Source organism: Eleutherodactylus coqui, chromosome 2 (assembly GCF_035609145.1).
Source record: "Eleutherodactylus coqui strain aEleCoq1 chromosome 2, aEleCoq1.hap1, whole genome shotgun sequence".
In the NCBI taxonomy this organism is placed as follows: Eukaryota; Metazoa; Chordata; class Amphibia; order Anura; family Eleutherodactylidae; genus Eleutherodactylus; species Eleutherodactylus coqui.
The window spans coordinates 299,297,539-299,322,928 of NC_089838.1; the positions used below are offsets into that span (position 1 = coordinate 299,297,539).

The 25,390-nt window shown below is 46.6% G+C and overlaps 1 protein-coding gene across 1 annotated transcript in view; it reads left to right on the forward strand.

Annotated features, from left to right (window-relative positions):
- The window catches only part of BIN3 (bridging integrator 3), a 52,452-nt gene extending 34,389 nt beyond the window's left edge, over positions 1-18,063 (forward strand). The window contains exons 2-9 of the mRNA XM_066593446.1: positions 2,127-2,172; positions 5,684-5,724; positions 6,302-6,363; positions 6,927-7,063; positions 7,887-7,927; positions 8,265-8,406; positions 13,182-13,316; positions 13,405-18,063. Coding sequence (XP_066449543.1) covers positions 2,127-2,172; positions 5,684-5,724; positions 6,302-6,363; positions 6,927-7,063; positions 7,887-7,927; positions 8,265-8,406; positions 13,182-13,316; positions 13,405-13,551 — 751 coding nt within the window. The 3' untranslated portion in view covers positions 13,552-18,063. The remainder of the gene's footprint in view (positions 1-2,126; positions 2,173-5,683; positions 5,725-6,301; positions 6,364-6,926; positions 7,064-7,886; positions 7,928-8,264; positions 8,407-13,181; positions 13,317-13,404) is intronic.
- The last annotated feature ends 7,327 nt before the right edge of the window (positions 18,064-25,390 follow it).

The window sequence follows — 25,390 nt, forward strand, 5'->3', positions numbered from 1 at the left end:
CCAGGCAGCCGTGTCGCGTAATTTGCCCAACAGCATCATCACAAATAGATTCAGAGGACATCGTGCCTTCATTGCTTGGCATGCAGACAGCGGGGTGAGCTGCAGCACACCCCGCAGCTGAGAGCACCCTAACACCTTATTTGCTTGTGCGAGTCCTGAAAAATGGACCATCATGCACCTGTCCCCCATGTTTTTTCCCATTTACTTTTGGTCCTTTTTTTCCCCCCCATGTGAGTGGCCAAATTGTAATTTTAAACTCCCACTGACAATCGGACAGTTGATGTACGGGCATCTATAGAGGGTCTTCCCTGCTGGAGACCCCCTCGGGAGTGGACCCGGCATTAGTTGGTATCCGGTTAGTCTCCGTCTAACTTCTGACGTCTTGCAGTGAGCGGGGTAAGTACATCAGTAAGTGATCAGCAGACGTGATGTTGGGGAAACCCAGCGAGGTCTGTTCCACCGCACACAGGAAAAGAGAAGCTGGGGTTAATTGTGGCTGATCAGTGCGCTAATTCTGCTACTTATCTTCCTCTTTTCACGCTGCTTGCTTTGCTTTTCCATTTTTAAGCTATTAGAACATCCGTGTAATGGAAAGTAAAGAATTTTACTGTTTATTAATAGTCGCGAGTCGCTGGGAAAGATATTTAAAGACTCTTTCCAGGTGAAATCTGTTAATACACAAATGGAATCAGCATCTAGTAATAAATGCAGCTTCACGGCTGATTAAGAAAAATCCCGTGTTCACGTGGTTGGATGTTTAGTGCTTTGCTTTTGACGTGGAATCTGCATTAAATCCCTATTGAAGGGATTTTCTGGTCAAAGTCCTATTGATGATCTAAACTCCGGATAGGTCATCGGTAGTTAGTGACCTGCCAATCGGGATCCCCGGCGATCGGCTAATCATCCGGACCGCGTTGGGGCTGGGTGTCGTCATCCGGGTCAAAGGCGGAAGTGTCATAGAGGGCTTCACTAGAATTGAAGTCATTGAGAGCTGAAGCCCTCAATTATGCTTCCGGCATTTCTGCCTCCAACATCAGACACAGAAGTGTAATAGAAGGCAGGGCTCCCATTAATTTTGGTTGGCAAACACTCTATGATGCTTCTACCTCCAAAACTGATCGCAACGTCCAGCTCTGTCCAATGTGCTGTCAAGAGGAGCAATCAGCTGATCGCCCGGGATCCAAAGTGCCATGTCTCCGATGGTTATTGCCCACTGAAAAGTCGTCTTGTGGCTCCTCCATGAATACAAGTGTAGAGCTGCAGCATAAAGCCGCAGCTTGGCTGCAGATTTTGAGGCAGAATCACTCCAGAATGCCGAATTAACAAATCCCATCCTAGCAGGGCAGACGGCAAGATCTGATTGTCTACGTTCCCATTCACTCCTGTGGCTGAGATGAGGGTTGACCATTCCTGTAAAATGATAAAAAAGGATGCTCATGCGTCTCTTAAAGGGACTAAATATTGAAGACCTATTTTCTAATAAGTCCTCAATATCAGATCTGTCAGGGCCAACCCTGGGCGCACCTTCCAGGCAGCTGCTGGAAGAGGTCACGGCATCCCGGTGGCCACTCTATATTGAATACCTGACACAATGACTATATGTTGTCACAGCTATGCCTGGTATAGCGGCTCCATCCCATTTACTTGAATGGGACTGAGCCACATATGGTACGCGTGATATCAAGGTGCAGCACTAACCCCGAGAGGCATGGCCATCTCCGACAGCTGACCGATGTGGGTGACTGGAAAAAGTCAACAATATCAGATCGGTAGGTGTCCCAACACCAGAGTCTATGTCTAGTTTCCAAAAAAACCCTTTTAAGGGTGTGTTCATATGGTGCAGAAAATCCTAAATGATAAAATGCCGGCTGCCTGTAGCCACCTCTAGGGGGAGCTCATTGCATGCAGATTTGCTCTCCATACTGGCTGTGTATCTCTGTATATAAGGAGTGCCTACTCGGTGCCGGCTTCAAGTATTAAACTACACAGACAGAAGGATAAAAGTCTTTCTATGCTAGGAGATTAAGTGTGCATGTACTGTGTGTATTACTTGTGTGTTTCTTTCTTTCTTTTTCATTAGATCTCCTTTTTGTATTTTTAAAGGCAATTTTTTTTGTCTCTCTTAGGAACCCCTTCAAAGCCGGGCCAAAAAAGCAGATTGTTCCTAAAACAGTAAGTAAACTAGAGAACTTTAATTTTTTGAATTTATTTTTAATTCTCCCCCCTTCCCCATTCGTCCAGTTTCACGTGATGTGGGTGCATTTATGTGTCCATGAAACAGTGTCTTGACCAGACCTTGTGTCTTCTGACTCAAACGTGATTCCTCGTCGAGTCTTCTGATGCTCTCAGTTCAGGTCACTCTTGTGGTCGACCCACTTCACTCATCTGTATTATGGACATAAGTGTGTTCATGATATGCTCATGTGAAACGGTCCTTAAAGGGGCTGTCCACTCTCTACTGCTTTATACATTTTTTTTTTTTATTTATATTGTTACAGAACAGAAAATCATACAACTTTCTAATATAAATGCATTAAAAATTCTGCTTCCGTCCCTTTTTTATACCAACACAGTGGCCCCTATCTGCACAGTAGAATGCTATATAGCCCATGGACAGGCCTGTCCATAGTAATGGCCTCCCAATGATGTTCTTGTGTTTTAATAATAAAGTTAACTGGAAAAGAAATCCCCACACAGAAAGCTGTGAGAAGAACACAAGAGCTGCTTCTCCACAGAGCCTGACAGACATGATGGTGCTGCAGGTAGTTTACTGAAGAGCAGGACTCACACAGTGAGAGTTCTACACCAGGGTGGCCACTACTATGGACAGACCTGACTCTTGGCTATATAGCATTCTACTGTGCAGCTAGGGGTCACTGCACTAGTATTACAAAGGGATGGGACCATGATTTTTAAATGCATGTGTATTAGAAAACTATGATTGCCTGTTCTCTAACTAAAGAATTACATTCTGAAAGTTGCATTTAAATGCCCTGATTGGACCCGTGCCTGTCTGAAGAATGGAGCGCCTGTGAACCTGGCCTTTCTGTATCCAGTGGCTGGGAGTGCAGGAACTGCTGAGCAGGCTGCTAACTCCCATTCACTTATATGGGAGTTACGGAAACGCCCTAGCACAGCCAGTTCAGCTGTCCACCTATCTGCGGTATACAGAATGGTTTTGCCATATCTGCTTTTAAGAAATGATCAGATCATGACCCAATTTAATTTTTTTTCACCAACTGATTTTATGAACAAAGGAATGTTGTGTTTAGCTAGAAGTCACGTTTCTTGTTACTATATCCCTGACAATACTAACTAGTTGAATGTAGCTAACAGACAGGACCCTGCCCACAATATTCCACCCAAATCTGCTTTTCAGCTTGATGGAAGGCCCAGTATACAGCCCCCAAATTCTGGTTCTAGACGTTTTACGGGTGCAGAATAACTTCTGATTTAATCCTTAAAGGCACTTTTTTTTTTCCTGCGGTTTTAATTTCATAGAGTTGTCCAGTTGTAAACTCTTGATTGCCTATCCTCTGGATAGTAGATTGGTGGGAATCCACTGCCCAGGACCCCCTGTTGATCAGCTGTATGCCAGACCAATACACGATTCACTGGAGTGGATTTCTGAAAGAAGCAGACTGCTCCAAACCCACTGTAGTGGCCAGGCTTGGTACTACAGGTAAAGTTGCCATTGAAATGAATGGAAATCTTATATGTAATACCAAGCCTGGCCACTGCATTGGGAACAGGGCTATCTGCTTCCTGCAGACATCTACTTCAGTCAGTGGCACACTGGCCCAGTGCACAGCTGATTGCCAAGCGGTGAATGCCTCCCAATTTACTATTGATGGGCTATCCTGAGGCCCTGAACAGTTTTTACAATTGGACAACCCCTTTAATCTTCCCTAAAATCATTAATAGAGAGAGTCTGTGTTGACGATGGCAGACCCCAATTCTCCTGATGAGAAGTCCTGAAAATGTATCCAGCACACATCCGATATATGCCATATACCTAAATGGTATGTTATATTCCAGGCATTGAGAGTGGTTCAACATGACAATATGGTCCTTGCAATATGCGAGAGGCTCTTTCTTCACCTCCAGTTTAACGAGCCCCCAAGACGTTTCCATGTATTCCCATTGTGAGCATTCCGTGCCGTTTGCCCATGATGTACAGAGTCTGATGGGTAGATGATGCCGTCTGTATGTTTTGGGATTCCACAAAGCCTCCATTGTGTAGCACTGTGTACCTTTGCACCCACATCGTCTGCATAAACTCCAGCTTTTCTGTCACTGGAGAGTGGGCAGGCGCAGCTGTGACATCATGGGCACAGATTAAAGGGCATGTCCCATCACTGCCAGGCACTGCCGAGTTGTGCTTTCCATCTCCATAAGAAGCCGGGGGGAAGAACAAAGTCATGGAACATAGATATTTACTAACCAGTCACATACAACACAATGGGGATTATCAAATCATCCCTGTTATTGTGCTTCTGGCAGCTGTCCAAAATAGGTCTGTGACGGCGTGCAAGGTATAGTGTAATGATTACCAGTCGGCTTAGTGGGAATATATTACTAGATGTCATAATAGAAATTAGATGCTTGTTTAAATATCTTGGTATTAAAAAAAATAAATGAATAAATACAATTTTCTGTAAATGACTACAGCTGAGCTACTGTTAACAGCATTTAGAGCTATGCTTCATAGTGGCCACATGGTGCATAGGAACATGTAGTCTGGAATTGACTTATGTGGGAGAGGATTGTGAGCATTTCTTAATTGTTTTTAAGGTAAAAACTCATTTTAAAGCCTACATAATTTTCTGGTAATCCTTTAAATGAATACCAGTTATCATGTTACAAGTTATCTGTCCATAAGGTTAGTTTCACACCTGCACCCGGGGTTCTGCTTTCTTGCTCCGGACGGGAAAGGGGAATCCCCTCGACAGAACTGCTTAGTCTCGGGATGTAACTGAACAGTGCCGGACGGACCCCATTGACTATAGTGGGGTCCGTTCGGTTTCTGTTAAGGTATCCAGCTTTTGGATGGAAAAGAAAAGCGCTGCATTCAGTGTTTTTTATTTTGGTACTTTGAGCTAGATCTGCAACAGAACCTTCAACCAGGAGGTTCCAACGCAGATGTGAAACCACCCTAAGGTACCAGTACGACTGCATGTGACAAATCAAAAGGGCATGGTTCCAAGGGGTTGAGCCCACACTGAAACTTATGCCTTATCCACACAGTTGGGGGTAACTATCTGGTGGGGGTCTGATCACTGGGATCCCTCCTAGTGAGAACAGAGGTTCCTGAGGGTCCCCATATGAATAGAGCGGAGGTTGAGCATGCACACCGTCGTCCCATCAATCAGTCTGCTGGAGATAGCTGAATGCTACACTCCATCTTTTGCAAAATGAATGGAACAGAAGCGCCTATGTGCGACCACTGTGCTGTTCATTTCAGGACGCTCCAGATAGCCATTCTCTGGATTGGTAAGGAGGGTCCCAGTGGTCGAACCACCACCAATTCAATAGTTCTCCTTCATTATGTATAAGGTCTGGATGGGTCTGCGGGATTTATAATTTTGAATTTCTATAGAATAATCATAATTGTCTCTTTTTTTTTTTTTCTTCTTCCTTCTGTGTGGCCACAGCGAGGCTCTCATGAATCTTTTTTTTCCAGGTTGAGAGGGACTTCGAACGGGAAAATGGCAAGCTCCAGCAGTGAGTAATCTACCAAATACCCCTCACCCTTGTTTTTGGCACTTCTGCCTCAGCATGGTGCACGTGGCACAAAGCGGAGCATGTCGGGTTTTTCTCTTGCAGTAACACATTATCACTAGAGATGAGCGAGCGAGCGTACTCGGATAAGCACTACTCGCTCGAGTAATTGGCTTTATCTGAGTATCGCTGTGCTCGGGTCTAAAGATTCGGGTGCCGCTGCGGCTGACAGGTGAGTCGCAGCGGGGAGCAGGGGAGAGCGGGCGGGAGAGAGGGAGAGAAAGATCTTACCTCCGTTCCTCCCCGCTCTCCCCTGCAGCTCCCCGCTCTGTGCCGGCACCCGAATCTTTAGACCTGAGCACAGCGATACTCGGATAAAGCCAATTACTCGAGCGAGTAGTGCTTATCCGAGTACGCTCGCTCATCTCTAATTATCACTCATAATTGATTGATTTGCTGTTTTAGCCCGGGTTGTGTTCACCGTTACTCTTTAGCATTTCTGCCTGACTCCAATACACGATGTGTCAATCACCATCATCCTATCTGACAGTACTGTAAAACTTCTCTCACTTTTCTGCAGATTGGAAGACCAAACCAAAAAGCTACAGAAAGACATGAAGAAAAGTATAGAGGCGGACCTAGGTATTAAGACTGTGTGTTCCTTGTTTTCTCTAACCTCGGTGTTTAGGATATGTTCACACAGTGGAATCTGACATGGATTTTTTTCCACGTGAATTCCTCCTCTAAAAACCACAGCAGGGATCTGCATTTGAGCCGGGGATCTCTGCAGCGGCTGTGCAACTTCTTGGGTGTGGATCTGTTTGCAGATTTAGTCTTTTTTTTTCAGTGGGCAAATCTGCATTCGAATTCTGTGTCAAGAAGTTGCATGTATTTCACACCTTCCCACCCCCCTCCTTTCCACCAGGGGATTTGAGTAGGTTGGGCTTTGCTGTTCCCCTAACTTCAGAACAGTAAATGCAAGTTACACTCTTTCCTTAAGTCCGGGATCTGTGAAAATGGCATAGCTTGCTGTGCCACACTATTTCCATACTCCCAATCATCCACGGTCACTGGGGGCCAGTTCTTGAGTTTGATGCGACCTGTATCTATCGGACCTTCATGGCAAATTTAGTGCATGCGCTATAAAATTCTGGGATAGGAATATATCCCTTTAAACAATATAACCCTTTTGTTTCTCCCTTCAGCCATGTCTAAGTCCGCTGTCCGGATCACCTCAGACCTTCTTGGGAATCCACTGTGTGAGCCAGACCCGGATTTCTTGGCAATGGTGACTGCACTGGACACTGCAATGAAACGTATGGATGCCTTTAATCAAGAGAAGGTACCAGAAGTGTAATTCACTGATAATATAACTATGTGCAGCTTTATATTTTTTTGAGAATTGGGCAAGCTGTTTAACCCCTCAACACCCCATGCTGCACTATTATGTTGTGGGAACTATACAGTGCCCGTGAATTGACATAGCAAGAAAAGGTAAGATTTGCGCCTCGTATATTATATCAGTAAATGGAAGGTGACTGTTAACTCACCTGGTGCATGCTGGGTTAACCCTGTCATGGGTAATCCCACCTGCACCCAATGTCCAAGTCAGCATTGAATCAGATAACCTTTGTCCACAATCCGGGACTGGCCGGAGAGACGTCTGGAGATGGAAAGGCTCCCGAATATACCTGGAGTCTTAGTAATAGACAGCCAAGGGATAATGGAGAAATCCACTCTGCGCTCCTCGGGACTCTTGTGCACTTAAAACAGGGGTTCTATTGATTACCCGTGTAGTGGTAAGATATCAGAGGGCTATATACAAAAGGTGTAGGCTTTGTTATTCAGCTGACATCTGCCAGGATCAGTTGGGCCTCATTCACACAGGTATGTTTCTGCTCCAATTTATGTGCGTATTTCTTGTGCGTAAAAGCTTATTCATATGGACATGTTTATATTTCAGTCCATGAATACGCTGCATATTCACGAACTGAAATCTGCCTGTTCGATGGGTACAGTGTACATTAATCGGCAGAGTGCTGTTACAATGTATACGAGTACAATATACATTCTTTCTATGACTGTGGATTTAGTAGATTTTGGGGTGCTGCCTGCATTCTTAGTGTATCTCATGAGTATCTTATTCTTTCTATTTTTGTTTTCAGGTGAACCAAATTCAGAAAACTGTGATGGATCCATTGAAGAGGTATACACAGCGTATAATTCATATGTACACGTGTGTTTGAATAATGGGGGTGTCCATCCTTGCAACCAGTTTGTCATTGCTCCAGTACATCTATAATCTATGGCAACTCTGCAAGTATTCTAGATTCAAAGTAGTCTCTCATGGCTGCAGCTTATATTCAAAGCGACGTGTCAGATTGCAGTGATATCCAATGTATTCTGACATATTGTAGCACTGTATATATTCGCTTATGTATGTTGGAGCTTCTGATATACAGGTTTATGTACTGTATATACCTCAGGTATGATGGGACAAAGTATGTGATGGATCAGAAGGTGTATAATTACTTTCTCTGCAGGTATAGCAATGTGTTCCCCTCTCTAAACATGGCGGTGAAGCGCAGGGAACAGGCACTCCAGGAATACAAGAGACTTCAGTCAAAGGTTGAGAAATATGAAGAAAAGGAGAGAACGGGGGCGGTTCTTGCAAAACTACACCAGGTGAGGGTTTGTTGATGTAGTCATGGCTGCTGCATACTTTCCCCACTAAAGTTTTTCAGTGGTGTACAACAGGAGATGCAGTTTCACCTAGTGCCACTGTATCTTCTCTGGCATCTGAACCATGTAGTTACGGCGTCTGTTTCTGCCACTTCCTTTTCAAGTCTATTTCCAGCCGCCAGTTCCCCTTCACTTCCTAAAAATATGCACTAGAGCGTATCGTCTGCATGTGACCGGTAGCACGCCGCTCGTAGGCTTAGTATCTGGGATGGGATGCCGAAGGTGTTGAGTACTCTGTAGTCCACTGCAGGACTTGGGTAAACTGCTTCTCCTTCAATCACATTTCTCTGTAAAGTCGTGACGGTTCTCCATCACTGTATGTTGTCCTAGATGTTTATTACACACCAGTAGCTCCTCACTAGTTCCTTAACATGAAACTAAGATATGTCCAAAAATACAGACCCCTATTGTAAGAAATGGCTGGTTCTACCTGAGATACGGGGGCAGCAGTAGTCATGTGTGCTATCATTGCTTTAAAATTGTTCTCTCCAGTGTTACTATATATACTGCAGACTACGTGACTTATTTATCCGTATATTATATACAGCTCAGTAGTAGCATGTGGGATGCAGAATCGTGAAGAGTAGCAGCATGAACCTTGGGGGAATTTATAAATTAAGCGACTAGCAGTATACTTCTCAGCTTTTATAGGGAAACTGTCAGCAAGACCGCCTCCCTTTTGGATTGGATCAGCCAAACAATACCTTATCAAATTAGAAATCATGGGGACAAGCAGTAAATTGTCCCCTAATGTTCCAATCATATGCCCAGAAGAATTGACTCTTCATCTCTGGTGAACACAGAGGGCAGAGGCATGCAGCTAGATTGTCTTGTTAGCCTTCTGATCACTATGCCGCAGTACTTGTGTCCTTCAATGCAATTGCATCCATTAGGCGGCCTTCACGCTTACAGGATCAACTGTGGAAATTCCACTGCCTTTTACAGTACAAGGCAAGCAAATGGGATTTACAGGGAACCTGTTACCAGGTTCATACTGTCCAAGCCATGAGCAGCGTGAACCCAGGACAGGATGCACTGTGCCCCCATGTAAGTGGTGGTCTAAAACGTTGCAATGTTTCACACGGAGTAAACGCACTTTTTAAACTTTGACTCTGAGCCCCACCCTAATCCTATAGACTGACAGCTCTCTCCCTGCTTGTGTTATAGGGAAAGAGGGCTGTCAGATGTTATGATGCAGGTGGGGAGAAGCTGACGTGGCCCGCCTCTTTGATTCGAGAGCTTCGTTCCAGATCAAACTTTTAAAGTGTTTATTCTGAAACACTGCAGCTTTTTAGAATATCCCTTACATGTGGGCACAATGCATACCTGTCCCAGGTTCACGCTACCTGTGGATCAGCATCATGAGCCTGATGACAGGTTCCCTCTGAAAAGACAGAAATTTAAAAAACGCTGCAGATCACAAATCCACAACATGTCTAATTAGGTTGTGCAAATTGTGGATTTTGACATGATGGAATTGCTGCGGGCATTTCACAACGGAATACTCACAGCAATTCTGCAAGAATTCCAGGGTTGCATAATCCACGCTTACATGGTGCAGATTTGGCTGCATTTTCACTTTGGAAAAGATCTTTGGAACTGAACCGTCCTATTTCCGGAGCTGAATTCTGTAGCGCGATCCCGCAGCATAGATAGACGTGCTGTGGAATCAGAATCTGCAGCGTTTTATTATACTGCTGTAGATTTGTTGCAAAAACACTCCACCAAATGTACAGTGATCTCTTGCTATATCGTGGTTCAATGATTGCGGCTTCAGTGCATCGCAGGTTTTTGCGGTACATACAGGAAATGCAGTACGCCACTAGCGCTTGCCAACATGAGATTGTACACTGCACACTATTGGTTGATGGAATGTGTTCTGTATCCTGGGCGCTGATTGGCTCACTGATCGTAGCATGCTGTTCGTTGCGTGTAAACTGCCACTAAAAAGCGCATGATTCGTTCGCCCTTGTGATTGCCAGTTCACCTGACTTTGTGTAAATATAATTCCACTACTACTTTGCGGATTTTCACGTATCGCGGGGGTCACTGGAACGTAGCCCCCGCGATAGACGAGGGATCACTGTACTATAAATTCTGCAGATTTTTCACTGCGGTTCCATTAGCAAAAATTCTGCAACAGACTTGTGAAGGCGCCATAGAAATCAATTGAGAACATAAAAAGTGCACCAAAATCCGCAAATACACTTTTGGTGTGGATTTTGAAGCATTTCCGCTGCAGAAACACAGAATCTGCTTGGAAATATGCATTTGATGTGTGAAAACGAAGTTTTGCCAGATCACAAAAAATTAACATATTCCGCAGCAGAAAATCCAAACCTAAAAACGTAATTACATACAAAAACTGCAGCGAATTCTGCAAAGCTTGTTGGCTCTGGCCATCTGTCAAAAAGTGTGTGTGTGTGTGTGTGTGTGTGTGTGTGTGTGTACACGTACTGAGGCTAGCTTCACACGAGCGTAAGCAGATCTGTACACACCTCAGCACAACTTATTCGCGCACTGAGCGAGGCTTTTTTGGGGGGGAGGGGCAGATATCCGTATATCTTTATACTTTTTCTACCCAGAGGGCATGTTCACTTGTGCGCTGGACACAAAAACACACTGATCTGAAATGGTTCCAGACCGTTCTTTTTCCATTGGAATTACCAAGTGTTTCACACCTCTCCTTGTGTATTGCGCATGTATTTGCGCACCCTTCATCGTCTTCTATGGGGACCTTTTTGGTGTGCAAATACACAAAAAAAAGTTTGTTTTTTTTTCCTGTGCAACTGAAAACCGATGCCCAATTATCTTTTTTTAGCAAACCAGCTACTGTTCAGCTGAGCAAAAAAAGCAACTAGTGGAAAAAAATGATGGCTTGTGACAGTGTTTTTGGCCATAGAATGGTAGAGTTGGAAGGGACCTCCAGGGTCATCGGGTCCGACCCTGTGCTCAGTGCAGAATTCATGTTTACATTCACTGTTAAAGGGGTTGTCCCGAGGCAGCAAGTGGGTCTATACACTTCTGTATGGCCATATTAATGCACTTTGTAATGTACATTGTGCATTAATTATGAGCCATACAGAAGTTATAAAAAGTTTTTTACTTACCTGCTCCGTTGCTAGCGTCCTCGTTCCCATGGAGCCGACTAATTTTTGGCCTCCGATGGCCAAATTAGCCGCGCTTGCGCAGTCCGGGTCTTCAGCAGTCTTCTATGGAGCCGCTCGTGCCAGAGAGCGGCTCCGTGTAGCTCCGCCCCGTCACGTGCCGATTCCAGCCAATCAGGAGGCTGGAATCGGCAGTGGACCGCACAGAAGAGCTGCGGTCCACGAAGACGGAGGATCCCGGCGGCCATCTTCAGCGGTAAGTATTGAAGTCACCGGACCGCCGGGATTCAGGTAAGCGCTGTGCGGGTGGTTTTTTTAACCCCTGCATCGGGGTTGTCTCGCGCCGAACGGGGGGGGGGTTTAAAAAAAAAAAAAAACCGTTTCGGCGCGGGACATCTCCTTTAAGTGCTTCTTCAGGCATTAGTTGTCCTGCATAAAGCCGGCCTTTTACATATACCAATACAGCCAACTGTTCGTTAACACGTTTGTGCTCAATCATCGCCCCGTGTAACCAAGGCAGCCATCAGCCAATAAACAACAAGCAAATGCAAGTTTTATGCAAGTCAAAAACCTAAATCCTTGATCGGCAGCACATCTCCTGTAACATGGGATGTTGGGCCCATACAATCTGCAAATTGTATTAACCATCATTCATCCCCATACACATTGCTTCAGCCCATGTGTGAAGGGCACTTTATGTGAGCACCGATCGGCCTGTTGCATCATTCATCAGTAGTTGTTCGATCAGGGAATCTGCTGTGTAAAAGCATCCCGTCTGCGGTCTCCGGTGTGTCATCTGTATTGGTGTACAGTAACCTGTCAGCCAGCGGCTCGAAATATAATAATCTTTATTTGTATAGCGCCAACATATTCCGCAGCGCCTACTTAGACGGGGAATACAGACAGACATAAGTACAAAAATTACAGAACCACGGTTACATAGTAATCAGTTGATGGAAACAATAGGGGTGGAGGTCCTGCTCCAACGAGCTTACATACTACAAGTAATGGGGTGATACAGAAGGTAAAGGGGCTGGAGATGTGCACGGTATGGCGAGGTGGAGAGTGAGCGATGCTATACACATAGACAATGGTCAGACATTAAGACAGGAGGCAGTTGGTGGTGGCTAGCAGGGATATAGAAAATCTGCGCAGTCTTTTTTTTTTTTTTCTTTCAAGTAATTTCGCTCACACAGTGGTGTCTATACTGATACATTGTAACAGGCTTTCAACTGTGGGGTCAGAACTGGTTCATTATGGATATTGTGCTTCCGAATGTAACCAAAAATGTTTCTATTCACTGAAGGCAGAGATGATAAATTGAAAAACCAAGTTTTATCTTTGTGATACAATGTTTATGAATGAGCAAAAAGGTAGAAGTCTAAAGTGTCCAGGGGGAGAGGGAGGAGGAGGCAAAATGTTTGCTGACTTGGTGTGGATACGGTGCCCCTCACATCCAAAAGTTCAGTCCGTCATTGCAGCTCTTTAAACCTGTGGGACTCTGAAGGATACACAACACTGCCATCTAGTGGCATGCTGCTGAACTCCTTGCCGCCATGAGATTCACACGCCGTTATGTTTGTCTTTCACACGCTGTGTCCTGATCCGCAGGCAAGAGAAGAGCTGCGCCCTATCCGGGATGATTTTGAAGCGAAGAACCGCCAGCTGTTAGACGAGATGCCGAAGTTTTACAACAGTCGCATAGATTTCTTCAAGCCCAGCTTCCAGTCGTTGATCAGAGCGCAGGTACATGAGGCGTTCTTTATTATTTCTGCTTCGTTATGACTCTTTTGTAATAACCTTTCTAATGCTAATGTCCTCTCCTCTCCACTAGGTGGTGTACTACACCGAGATGTCTCGTGTGTTCGGCGAGCTGGCTCAGCAGGTGGATGAAGTGCCGCTGACAGATGCCGAGAGAGAAAGGGAGAACGAGGCAAAACTAGCCGAGCTGCGTGCCTTGTCTATCGTAGCTGATGACTGAGCAGTGATAGGGTTGTATGGCAGGTGATGTCTGCACTACTGGGGTCCATACAAGGTATCCAGAGTGTTATATAAGCGGGTCTGGAGAAGAAGGTAATACACTACTGTCCTCAAGATTTCCCACTAATTACTTGAGAAAAGCCAAAAAGGGAGTGACAAGGTGGTGTGGTAGTGGCGAGGAGCTTCACCGGCTCATAAAGTGCCTTTTTGTAGGAAAACTCCCATTTTTCTCATATTTTAACATTCAGACCCGTCAGATATCCTTTTGTCGTCTTGTAGTTTATTTCCAGATGCACATAACACAGCGGTTCCTGCCGTTGTATAACTAGTAGCCCTTATAGCATTATCCAGGCTAGAAAGGGGGCTATAACATTATATTCTTCTGCTCCTACTTACATCCATGAACTGCAACGCTGCTGTTCTTCAGATGCCACTTTGGTTGCTTCGGGTTCAGCAGTAAATGATTATCATCCGCTGTGCATTACACTAACTTACTGGTGGTAAGTGACACCTCAGGCTGAGAACACTAAATATTGCGCTGTACGCCATGGCTGCACAATTTTGCAGGTAAAAGGGCAGCAATAACCGCAAAATTGCGCGGCCATTGTGCACCTCGTGGGCTTTGCTGCGGTTTGTCGCGGCTGCCACATTGTGGAGAGCCCAACCTTATACTACCATATCTACAACGTGAGCCAAAAATCACTGTTCTATGTGGTTGTGCTGCAAGTAACATTGCCTTTCTTCTTTTTAAAGGGGGTATTCCCATCTCCCCCGACATCTGGGCTCTTTGCTGTTTCTATAAAACTCGGCTAGCTTCGACAGCGAAGCGGACTGTTCTATGTCGTTTCTACAACTCCCACTGAGGTGAATGAGTGTTGTGTAAATGGCGTAGTAAAGCAAAATTTCATCTCCTTTAGGCCTAATTCACACAGACATATTTGCGCTCAATACGTTCCTAATACGGATAGCAAAAACCCCATTGATTTGCTTTGAGGTATTCAGACCTGCGGTTTTCATATGCTAAAAATCACACTATGTCCTATTTTGGGATCGCATAAATATGCATGATGTATCGGTGTTCACTGCATATTTTACGCACGGACACAGGATAAATCTATGGGGCCTCCTTGCGGTTTTTGACTACGTGCACACAAAAAAGATAAAAAAATCAAGAAGGACCAAATACACCAAAGCTCCTTCAGTAATCCCAGCTAGCAGTAGCCACAGCGCTGAGCCAGCTCGGGGGACCCCTGTTCTGCCGTGTGGAAGCTGTATCTTTCAGGCAATGAAATGTATGAGATGGGAATATCCCTTTACCTTCTGGGCTATTAGATGGTTGGGTAAACGGAAAGGATACATACATAGTGACTTACTCCCTCTTCTGGCCAATCCTTGGATCAGAACACTGTAGGGTTTATACTCCTTTAATCCTTCAGTAGTCAAGCAGTTGAATTCTGCACAGAACCATTAGAGTTTAGCATGAACCTTCAAATAAAGGCAAAGGGGGTGTAAACGCAAAACTGCCGGTAAAAGCCGCTTTAATTATGCAAGTCCGTATACCATCCGTTCTTTCTAGCTTAATTCATTCTAGATGTGGGAGCGTGCCTAACTGTATCATTGTGACCCCCGACATGACTCCTGGAAGCGCTTGAAAGTTATACGCATACAGATGAGGCCCATGCAGGCGTCTGTTACGTATTTGTATGCTGTCTTCTTAAAGGGATTCTGCCAGCAGGTTAGTGCTGCCCGAACCAAGTGTAGGATGAACCCGGGAAAGGTATGTTCATTACCCTTCTGAAACACGGTGGCGTCTCATGGAGGTAGAGGTCCGATGTCAGTGCGGCCCGGCTCTGTGACTCGAAGCTCTGTTCCAAGTCCAACTTCAAAGTTGGCCACCTGCACTGAGCACCACATCCTGCATATAGTTCGGGCAGCATGACCCGGGTGAGAGAATCCCTTTAAGTGGGCTGCAAGCAGAAGTTGACACCTTCCTTTTAAATGATCAGGCTCCGGTACGCTCCGTGAGTGTACTGTATAAGTCGCTGACCCCCTATATGCTACCTCACCTTCTGGTCAGTTTACCAAAGATATACGTATATAGTCATTTCATCCGTCCATTAACTCTACCCAGCTATCCCCACTAAGACTTGCCAGGGTTTATTATTTTGTGTCGCCCTCCCGTGGATGTTGCATAAACTTTAGTATATACGTTACATGATTTTACCCTTTTTGTAGGGAAAACTTTCCATCTACTGTAAAACAAAACACTTATTAAATATGCAGATGTAGCAGAGCTTGTCCTGTGATGCAGCTGCAAATTAAGCTATTGAGTTCGCATGGTGCACTAAAGAAGCAAAGAAACACATTTGGCTCTGCTACATCTGTACCGTCCTCAAGTTGTTCTCTTCTGTTATTTACAACTATACATACATGTTGTTATTATTTTATAAACATGAGTGTCTGCAAATGTGATAATCCATAAAAGACAAAACTCCTCCCCTGCACCAGTGATCCAGCGCCCGCTCCCCTGTGGTCCCACCCATCTCTACTCACACGTGGCCAATGGTAACGTTTGATAATGCTGCAATGGTCTCATGCCATGCTCCTTCCATCACTAAGCGCTAATGCTAGTAGTATGGACGCATGACCACTGAGTACACGCGGATACCATGTGAGGAATACAGGAGCTCCAGTGATGGATTACCGGGATGGAGAACAAACACACGCAGGCCTGTGTCACACAAACGTGTTTTACGCATGCAACTTGAGCCCTTAATTGCCCATTTGAATGAATGGGACCAATATTGCGTGTGTTTTTGCATGTAAATGCACCTATACCTGTGTGACACTGGCCTAAGTGTTTGGAGTTTTTTTTTTTTTTTATGTTTTACCACATTTGCAGAGTTTTATCTGCTTAAAAAAAAATAAAAAAAAAAAACACAACAATCCTTTCTGAATATTCTATTCTGGAATTAGATCTCCAGAATGTCAGATCTGCCCAATACTGCAGAGACTGTACCTGTAAGGCTGCTTTCACACGGGCTACACAGCGCATGTATGTCAAGCATGGTTCCTTCACATTAGCCATGTTTTGTCTGCTGCTAGGTTGCTAGAAAATCTGTAGCCCATGTTTCCCTATGGAGCCTCCTTATTCATCGCATCGCCCGTACTTGCGATTTTCATGCCATGTGATACTTTTTTACTCCGATCAACTTTCTTGTGATTAAATCGTGCGAGAAAAGCAGCGACGCGACATTTTTCACAGGAAAAAAGCATGGCTGACGCTACAAAAAAGTGTACAGAGCTGCGATATCGCAGTGACTTTGTAGCGCTGATATGGCTGTCGCCCGTGTGAAAGAGGCCTAATAGTGCAGCGTTACACCAGATTGCCAGTGAGGCGTATGGGAAGCTCCATGACGCCCCCTTCTGGGAGCTACAGTAGCCACATGGCTGACAGCCAGACTTCACACAAGCAGTAGAAAACTGAACCGAAGATGACATTTCAAGTGTAGGGAGATGTGCTCCGTAGGCCGGTTTCGCACAGACAGATTTGCACGCGTGTTTGCTCCTGAAGAATTTGTGTGTGCAATACGCAGAGAATAGAGCCCATTGGTTTCAGTGGATTCGATACATGCGCGCATTTGGCGTATGCAATTCTATCACGCACCCCAAAAAAAGCGCAGCATTCTCCTTTTTCCTGCGCACTTGCACATGGACAGAACACCTCTTTCAATGGCTGAGAGCATTGGCACGCTTTACGCAAACGCTTGTGGGAATCCGGCCTTGTAGAGGTCATTTGGGATTAGATAAAAAGGCTCTAATTTTCTACTCCACCCCCTTTCCACCAGATACAGCGCCAATCATGTCCGTAAACTCTATCCGGTATTACAGCTGGATACAGCTGCAGTACCAAACATGACCCATTGACAAAAGTGGTGCTCTCTCTGTGGGGAATGGGGTGGTGTAGAAAATCGGAGCCCTTTGTTCTAATCTCAAAAGTAACTTTTTTTTTTTTTTTTTTTTTTTTTTTTAAGTTTTCCAATACCGGACAACCTCTTTTTACAATGTGATTTTGGTCAGTAGTGTTCAAGGGCACAGAGCTGAGAAGCTGCTAACAGGCCGGGTCTTGTGGCGCTGATACTCCTTGGTTATACTATAAGGGAACACAATTGAATGTCATGGTTGTGTACACACTCGTTACGCTGCGACCCGTCTCCATATTGGACTGCGCTCTGTGCCCGAGATAGTTGCCCCTTCCTCCCACCACATATTGTAGTTCCTTTTGCTTCATTTTATACGAGCCTGCAGAAGCCTGACACCAGAGACTGTAGCATACCTGGGGCAGGACCTGCTGGCGAGCACACCCAGTGCCAGCTGTCGGGGCTCGGAGCATCCTCTCATCAATGTCTGTAGAGGTTTCATTCTGTCTAATTAACCTGTATGTTAATGAAGTGTCTTTTACTACCACGGGCCTGTGCCGCACAGGTCTCTTTTAATAAAAATATCAAACCTGCTCCATTGTCTCTTGTTGCGACCCGAGTCCGGTACTTTTTGTCCTCCAGGAAGAATAAGAGGAACGGCACAATACAGAGTTAGGCCCAATGTCCATGGGCAGATTTGATTTGCATAGATCCGCAAATCAAGCCGCCCATAGAGATGCATGGGCGCCCTCAAAGCAGTGTTTGCATGCGTATGATTTTTTATTTTTATTTTTTTTTTCTTCCTCGCTTGGGGAAATCCGTGCTGCGGATCCACAGGAGATTTAGGAACAAAAAACACTACACAGGTGTCGATGTGCCGGTCGTTGCGCCCAGACACATCCGCCATGCTGAAGAAAGAAGATCCGGCTCCGACGCAGGAGAGATACGCTGGATCTGGAGAGGTAAGAAACGGTCTTTTCCTCTCCATGTCAGCGGCCACGCAGGGATTCCACTGCGGGATTCAGCAGTAGAATCTGTGCATGCAAGTGAACATTGGGCCTTAGGCCTTATGTCCCCGGCCCACGGGGACATTTCATACGAATTTCCGCAGCGGATGCACTGCAGGTCACCTTAAAATTGATTTTTCCAGAGCGTCATCCCGACGGCCCCATTACATATGGAGGTTGCCCTCTGACCCAGGTAGGGACAGGAAGAGTTTAAAAGCACCTCCCTTTCCACCCGTGCTTCAGTGTCTTCCTGTCCCTACGGTGGGACAGAGGAGCAGCTCCAGAGCTGCAGGAGATAGGAAGCTGCGGAGGCAAGAAGACTTACCGCAAAGAAATACTTACCGCACGCTGTGCGGCCCCCCTGGAGGGGTAGAGGTCGGGGCCGCACACTCAAGAGTCCCTGCATCCCCGACCTGCGCTGCCGACGGAGCCGTCAGTCGCCCAGTAGCGCTGGTCTCCCTCGCGCGGATCGCATGTTCGGGCCGCCGCTGCTGTGATGGGATAGTTCCTCCTGGCAGGGGAACGGCAGCGGCGGCCTCCCTGGACCTCGGGCGCATAGCGGTGACGTCATCCGGCGTGTTGACGTCACGCGCACAACGTAGGGGGCGTGGCTACCGGCGAAAACCCGGAAATGGCGCCAAATTTGAAAATCCTCCCCATAAAAGCAGGCTAAACTCCATGGAGGTTCCTGCTGACTGCCAGACAAGTGTATGTGAGTATGTCTACCCGCGACAGCTCAGCACGTGAGGGAGAGATTGACACCCTACCAACTGTAAGTAGGCTATACGCCAAAACATGCGCAAATGGTCACTTGTACAGCGGATGCATATATGTTCCCTTTCTTGTCTCCCCTCTCCCCCACTTTCATGGGTAGATGGATAAGGAGGGTCCAAAGAAAATGGACCCGAGGAAAAAATCGAAAAAATGCGTCCTCTGCAACAAAAGGCTCGAGGAGAGCTATAAAAAACCCCTATGCGAGGAGTGAGTGTATTACCGCAAGTAATGCTCCTGAATCCAACGCTTGCACTGCTATAACAGTGAATTGCTCTGCCTTCACAGATGCACGGGGAAAATTCTCGCAGAGGAGAAAGCAGCATTCAAATCCGATATCCGCTGCATGATAAGGGAAGAGCTGCAGGCTTCCATGGCGTCCCTTCCCCAGGCCCAGCCAGGTCCGTCACGGGTCCCTAAAAGACCTAGACAGACCGAGTCGGCGAGTTCGATCTCCGGTGAATCGCTGGAGCTCCTATCCGAAGGGGAATTAGAGGACCCACCGGTTCCCATAGAAGACGAGAAGAAATATTACTTCTCATCAAACGACATTGCGCACCTCATCAAGGCGGTGAGGGAAACAATGCAAATTGAGGAAGATAACCCGCCGAGAACAATCCAGGATGAGATGTTTGGCGGCCTCCGATCTAGAAGAAAGATCATGTTCCCAGTCAACCAGACGCTGCAGCAAGTGATCATAGATGAATGGCAGGAACCGGAAAAAAGGATCACTGTTCCAAAAGAGATCCGAAACCGGCTCGCATTCGCTACCGAGGACGTCCGCCTGTACAGGGAAACCCCCAAGGTGGACATCCAGATCGCAAAAGTGGCCAAGAAGACCCTCTTGCCCTTCGAGGACACCTCCCAGCTATCCGATCCGATGGATAAAAAAATCGACGGATTAATGAAGAAAGCCTGGGAGGCAACATCCCTCACCATCGAGGCTAACATAGCCTCAACCTCAGTGGCTAGATCCATGGCGCTCTGGCTAAACAGGCTAGAAGCCTCCATAAAGGATCGGGCCCCCAGAGAGGAGTTGGCCAGCTGTCTCCCCCTCTTAAAAATGGCTACCGCCTTCCTGGCTGACGCATCAGCGGAGACGGTAAGATACGGGGCAAAAACCGGAGTCCTCAGCAACTCAGCGAGAAGGGCACTATGGCTGAAGACTTGGGCCGCAGACATTACATCCAAAAATAAGCTCTGCGCCATCCCCTTCCAAGGGGAATATATGTTTGGGCCCGTCCTGGACAAAATCCTGGAAAAAGTCGGCGACAAGAGTAAAACCCTGCCTGACAGACAACCTTTCAGGAAACCATCCTTCCCGAAGAGGACGCGCCAGCCTCCTCCCGAAGTTAAAGGGAAAGGGAAGACTGGAAGATGGTCGTACCCCAAGGGAGGTCGGGGTAAGGAAGTCCAACCCTCCCCTGAACAAACAGGGGGTAGATTAGCGGGCTATCTAAGCCAGTGGCAAGGGGTAACGTCTAACCCCTGGGTACTCCGAATAATCGAAGCAGGGTACCAAATTGAATTCCACTCGCTACCCCCTAGGAGATTCCTTATAACCTCCCCGGGGTCCCTACAGGAACAAGGGAACCTCATAAAAGGCGTTCAGGAACTTAAGGACCTAGGGGTCATTACACAAGTCCCCGATTACGAAAGGGGTGAGGGATTCTATTCCCCCCTATTTCTAATAAAAAAACCGAATGGTTCCATTAGGACTATATTTAATCTTAAAGCCCTAAATCAATTTATCTCGTACAAAAAATTCAAGATGGAAACAGTAAGATCCATCGTCCCACTAATAGATCGAGATAGTGTAATGTGCACCATAGATCTTAAAGATGCATATTACCATGTCCCAATAACGGCAGCCCATCACAAGTACCTGAGGTTTGCTCTGCGGGAGGGAGACAAGATCCAACATTACCAATTCACGGCCCTTCCATTCGGAATCTCCACCGCCCCTCGGGTATTCACGAAAATCGTTATAGAGATGGTAGCCTACTTCAGGCGGAATCAGATCCGCATATTTCCGTATCTGGATGACTTTTTGTTGGTGTCAAGGACGGAGAAGACCATGCGTATAGACCTATCCATGGTCTTATCCACCCTAAACAGTTTAGGGTGGATAGTTAACAAGCAGAAGTCCGACTTGAACCCTGGTACACAAAAGGTGTACCTGGGAGTATTACTAGACTCCCACATCCAGGAATCCCGGCTTCCATCATCTAGGAAGGAAGACCTCACCCAAAGAGTAAAATCCTTCTGTCAGGCTACGGCGGTTTCCATTAGAGAAACAATGAAGGTGCTGGGCATCCTGACGGCTTGCATTCAGATAGTCCCATGGGCACAGGCCCATACCCGGCAATTACAAGGATTTATCCTTGCCAACTGGGACAAACGGCAGACATCCCTGGATAAGAAGGTGAGCCTGTCCGTCCGAGTCAAAGAGTCCCTACGCTGGTGGACCTCACAGAGGAACCTAAGCAAAGGTACCTCTTGGTCACAAGAATCTACCGTACCCATCACAACAGATGCCAGCAAAACGGGATGGGGAGCCCAAGTAGCCGACCAAAATCTACAGGGGATTTGGGACCCCCAAGTAGCTAAACGCTCATCCAATTTCAGAGAACTAAGGGCAATCTGGGAAGCCCTTCAGGCGGCAGAACCCCTTATAAAAGGAAGGCATGTCAAAATCCTAACCGATAATATGACAGCTCTGTCATTTGTTCGTCACCAGGGGGGAACGCGACACCCGCACCTGCAACGACTGGCAACAGAGATACTCCGCTGGGCGGAATCCAACGTGCTGTCCCTCTCAGCGATCCACTTAAAAGGGTCCACAAACGTCGCTGCCGACTTCCTGAGCAGACAGAGCATCCATCCAGGAGAATGGGGACTGAATCAGCGAGTCTTCGACCAACTAATCTGCCAGTGGGGAGAACCGCAGATAGACCTGTTCGCCACGAAGAGAAATTCAAAGTGCCAGGACTTTTACTCGCTGAACCCCAGAGACAATCCACGCGGGGTAGACGCCCTGTCCCAAAGCTGGGACATGGACCTAGCCTACGCCTTTCCTCCCTTCCCACTGATCCCCCGCACCCTCAGGAAAATCCAAACCAGCCGGGCGTCAGTCATACTAGTTGCCCCTATGTGGGACAAAAGGCCCTGGTATCCCCTGCTAAAAGCCTTGGCGATCCAGGGTCCATTCCTACTACCAGCCGTAGAAGATCTTCTCCTCCAGGGCCCACTAACATACCCAGGGGTCGAGAAATTGAAGCTAGCAGCATGGATGCTGAAAGCATGATACTGCGTGGGAAGGGACTCTCCCATAATGTAATTACTACCCTAACAAAAAGCCGTAAACCTATCACGATAGCTATCTACGATAGGATATGGAAAAAATTCACAGAGTTCTGTAAAATAGAGCCAGGGAAAATCCCAGGAATTGACATTCCCGTAATCCTGGAATTTTTGCAGGCAGGCCTAGAAAAAGGCCTTAGTCCTAGAACCCTTAAAGTCCATACAGCAGCACTAGGGTCCTATCTAGATTTTCCCTTGGCAGAACACCGCTGGGTGCGTAGGTTTCTCAAAGGGGCAGAACGGCTTCGACCCTTTGTTAGAGAAACCTTTCCTACCTGGGACCTAAATATAGTCTTAACTAGCTTTTGCCAATCCCCCTTCGAACCCCTCTCACAACTCTCCTTGAGGCTGCTCACACTAAAAGTTACCCTTTTAGTTGCCATAACATCGGCTCGGAGAATAGGGGAATTGCAAGCATTACATTGTATTGAACCATACATGGTAATACAAGACGACAGGATTACCTTCAAACTAGACCCAGCCTTCCTTCCGAAGGTAGTGTCAAAATTTCATAGGGAGCAGACGATCACTCTGCCCTCCTTCTGTCAAAATCCCCGTAACGAGAAAGAGAGAGAATTTCATAACCTAGACGTTAGGAGAGCTGTTCTAGCGTACCTAGAGGCCACCCGCTCTTTCCGTAAAAATAATAACCTCTTCATTCAATTTCAGGGGCCGGCAAAAGGAAAGACGGCAACTAAGAGCACCATCGCGAGGTGGATCAAGACCGCCATCCAAGAGGCATATAAAGCCAGGGGTCTCGACCCTCCGGGAAAAATTAGAGCTCACTCCACTCGCTCTCTTTCCTCCTCTTGGGCAGAAAAAGGCCAGGCGTCTGCCGAGCAGATCTGCAAGGCGGCGACCTGGTCGAGTATACATACATTTACCCGACATTACAGGGTTAACGTCCAGTCGGACAAAGACCTGAGTTACGGACGTAAAGTCCTTCAGGCAGTAGTCCCACCCTAGGGCCACGTATAATTTGGTATACTCCATATGTAATGGGGCCGTCGGGATGACGCTCTGGAAGGACACGGATTACTTACCGGTAGTCCCTTTTCCAGGAGTCATCACGACGGCCCATAGTTCCCTCCCCTTTAAGAATAATTTATGTTCTTCAAATGTAAATATGACCGAATAAAGGTAAAATTTGGTTTAGTAAACATTGTCCACCGTAATGATTTATAAGTCACTGAAGCACGGGTGGAAAGGGAGGTGCTTTTAAACTCTTCCTGTCCCTACCTGGGTCAGAGGGCAACCTCCATATGTAATGGGGCCGTCGTGATGACTCCTGGAAAAGGGACTACCGGTAAGTAATCCGTGTCCTTCTTTCCTTGGGAGAGATTGCAGATTTTTTTGCCTACACAGATGTATGCGGATGCATTTACATCAATCTGCGGATGCACTGCAGATCCTAAGCTCCCATAGAGATGAATAGAGCCAGATCTGCACATGATCCACGGTAAAATGGAGCATGCTGCGACTTATTATCCGCACGTGCCATCCGCAAATCATTTACAATCAAATCCGCAGGACTTAAATGAAGTGCGGATGCCCAATGCTTCTCTATGGGCGGCTGGAGCTGCGGATCCAATAAATAAAATCCGCCTGTGAACATTGGTCTTAAAAGAGAAGAGGCTTCAGAAGTGTTAGTTAATGGGAATTACAAGTATTTACTAAAATAGGCCTGTCAGGGAGGTGATGGCTCCTATTTAAAGGGGTTGTGCCATAGTAGACCTATCCATAGGGTAGGTGATGAGCTAATTAGTGGGGGTGTCTGCTGAGACCACCATGATCCTAAGAATGGTGGTTGCTGCACCTACAGCGGCCTCAGATTGAATGGAGCGGTGGTGCCATATGCAAGGCTCCACTCCCCTCATTCCAGTAGGGCTGCTGGAAATGGCTAAATACATGCGCCTCCGGCAAGGTCTTTGAAAATGAACCATGGCTCCATTCAATCTCCTCTGCACTGTGGTGGTGCAACTACAGGGGGACACAGGACACCTATTCACTGAGACTTCCACTGATACGGAGGTGAGACCCCACTGATCACTTGTTCAACCCATCCTACAGATAAGTCAATTGGGGTACATCCCCTTAAAGGTGGTTACATCGATGACCTCCACCAATCAGCAGAGCCTCTTCCCTGCAGTCTGTGACGCAGCACTGCTTTAGCCATGTGGCTGTTTCTGGGACTGCAGCCCCATTTGCTTAAAATTAAAGAGTGTTGTGAAATCCATAATTTCCCATTGAAATTCTCATGCTATCCCTAGTTACGCTACATCTACATACATGCTTTTATATTGCTCCACTCTGGGCTGATCTGCCATTGAGGAGTCTGGTAACCCATGGTTGTTTTATGGAGGTGGATGTCAAAATATCCCAAAGTAGCATGCCGAAGAGTGTCTGAATGTCCTGCATGTCCAACCTGGAAGTAGATGGTTCCTTCAGCAGAAGACCTCAAGTTCTACTCCTGCCAGCAGAGGACTTTGAGGTTGCAGTGGGTATAAGTACAACAGCGCTGAAGATTAGAAAATGCTGTCTGCAGAGCCTCGAGTTCTGCTGCGCTCGCCAATCTCTGGTGTCATTCGGAATGAAAAGCGGTATGCATGAGCAACTTCCACTCCAATCATTCTGCGACCGTCGGGACCCCTGTTCTTATAATTGGTTGGGTAAAAGATGACTGGGCAAGGCAATGGCAGACCAACCCGCAAAAACAGTCTGCCAACAAAAGTGTCACAATGTGACGTTACCCTAGGGGTCCGTCATGACTCGGTGCTTG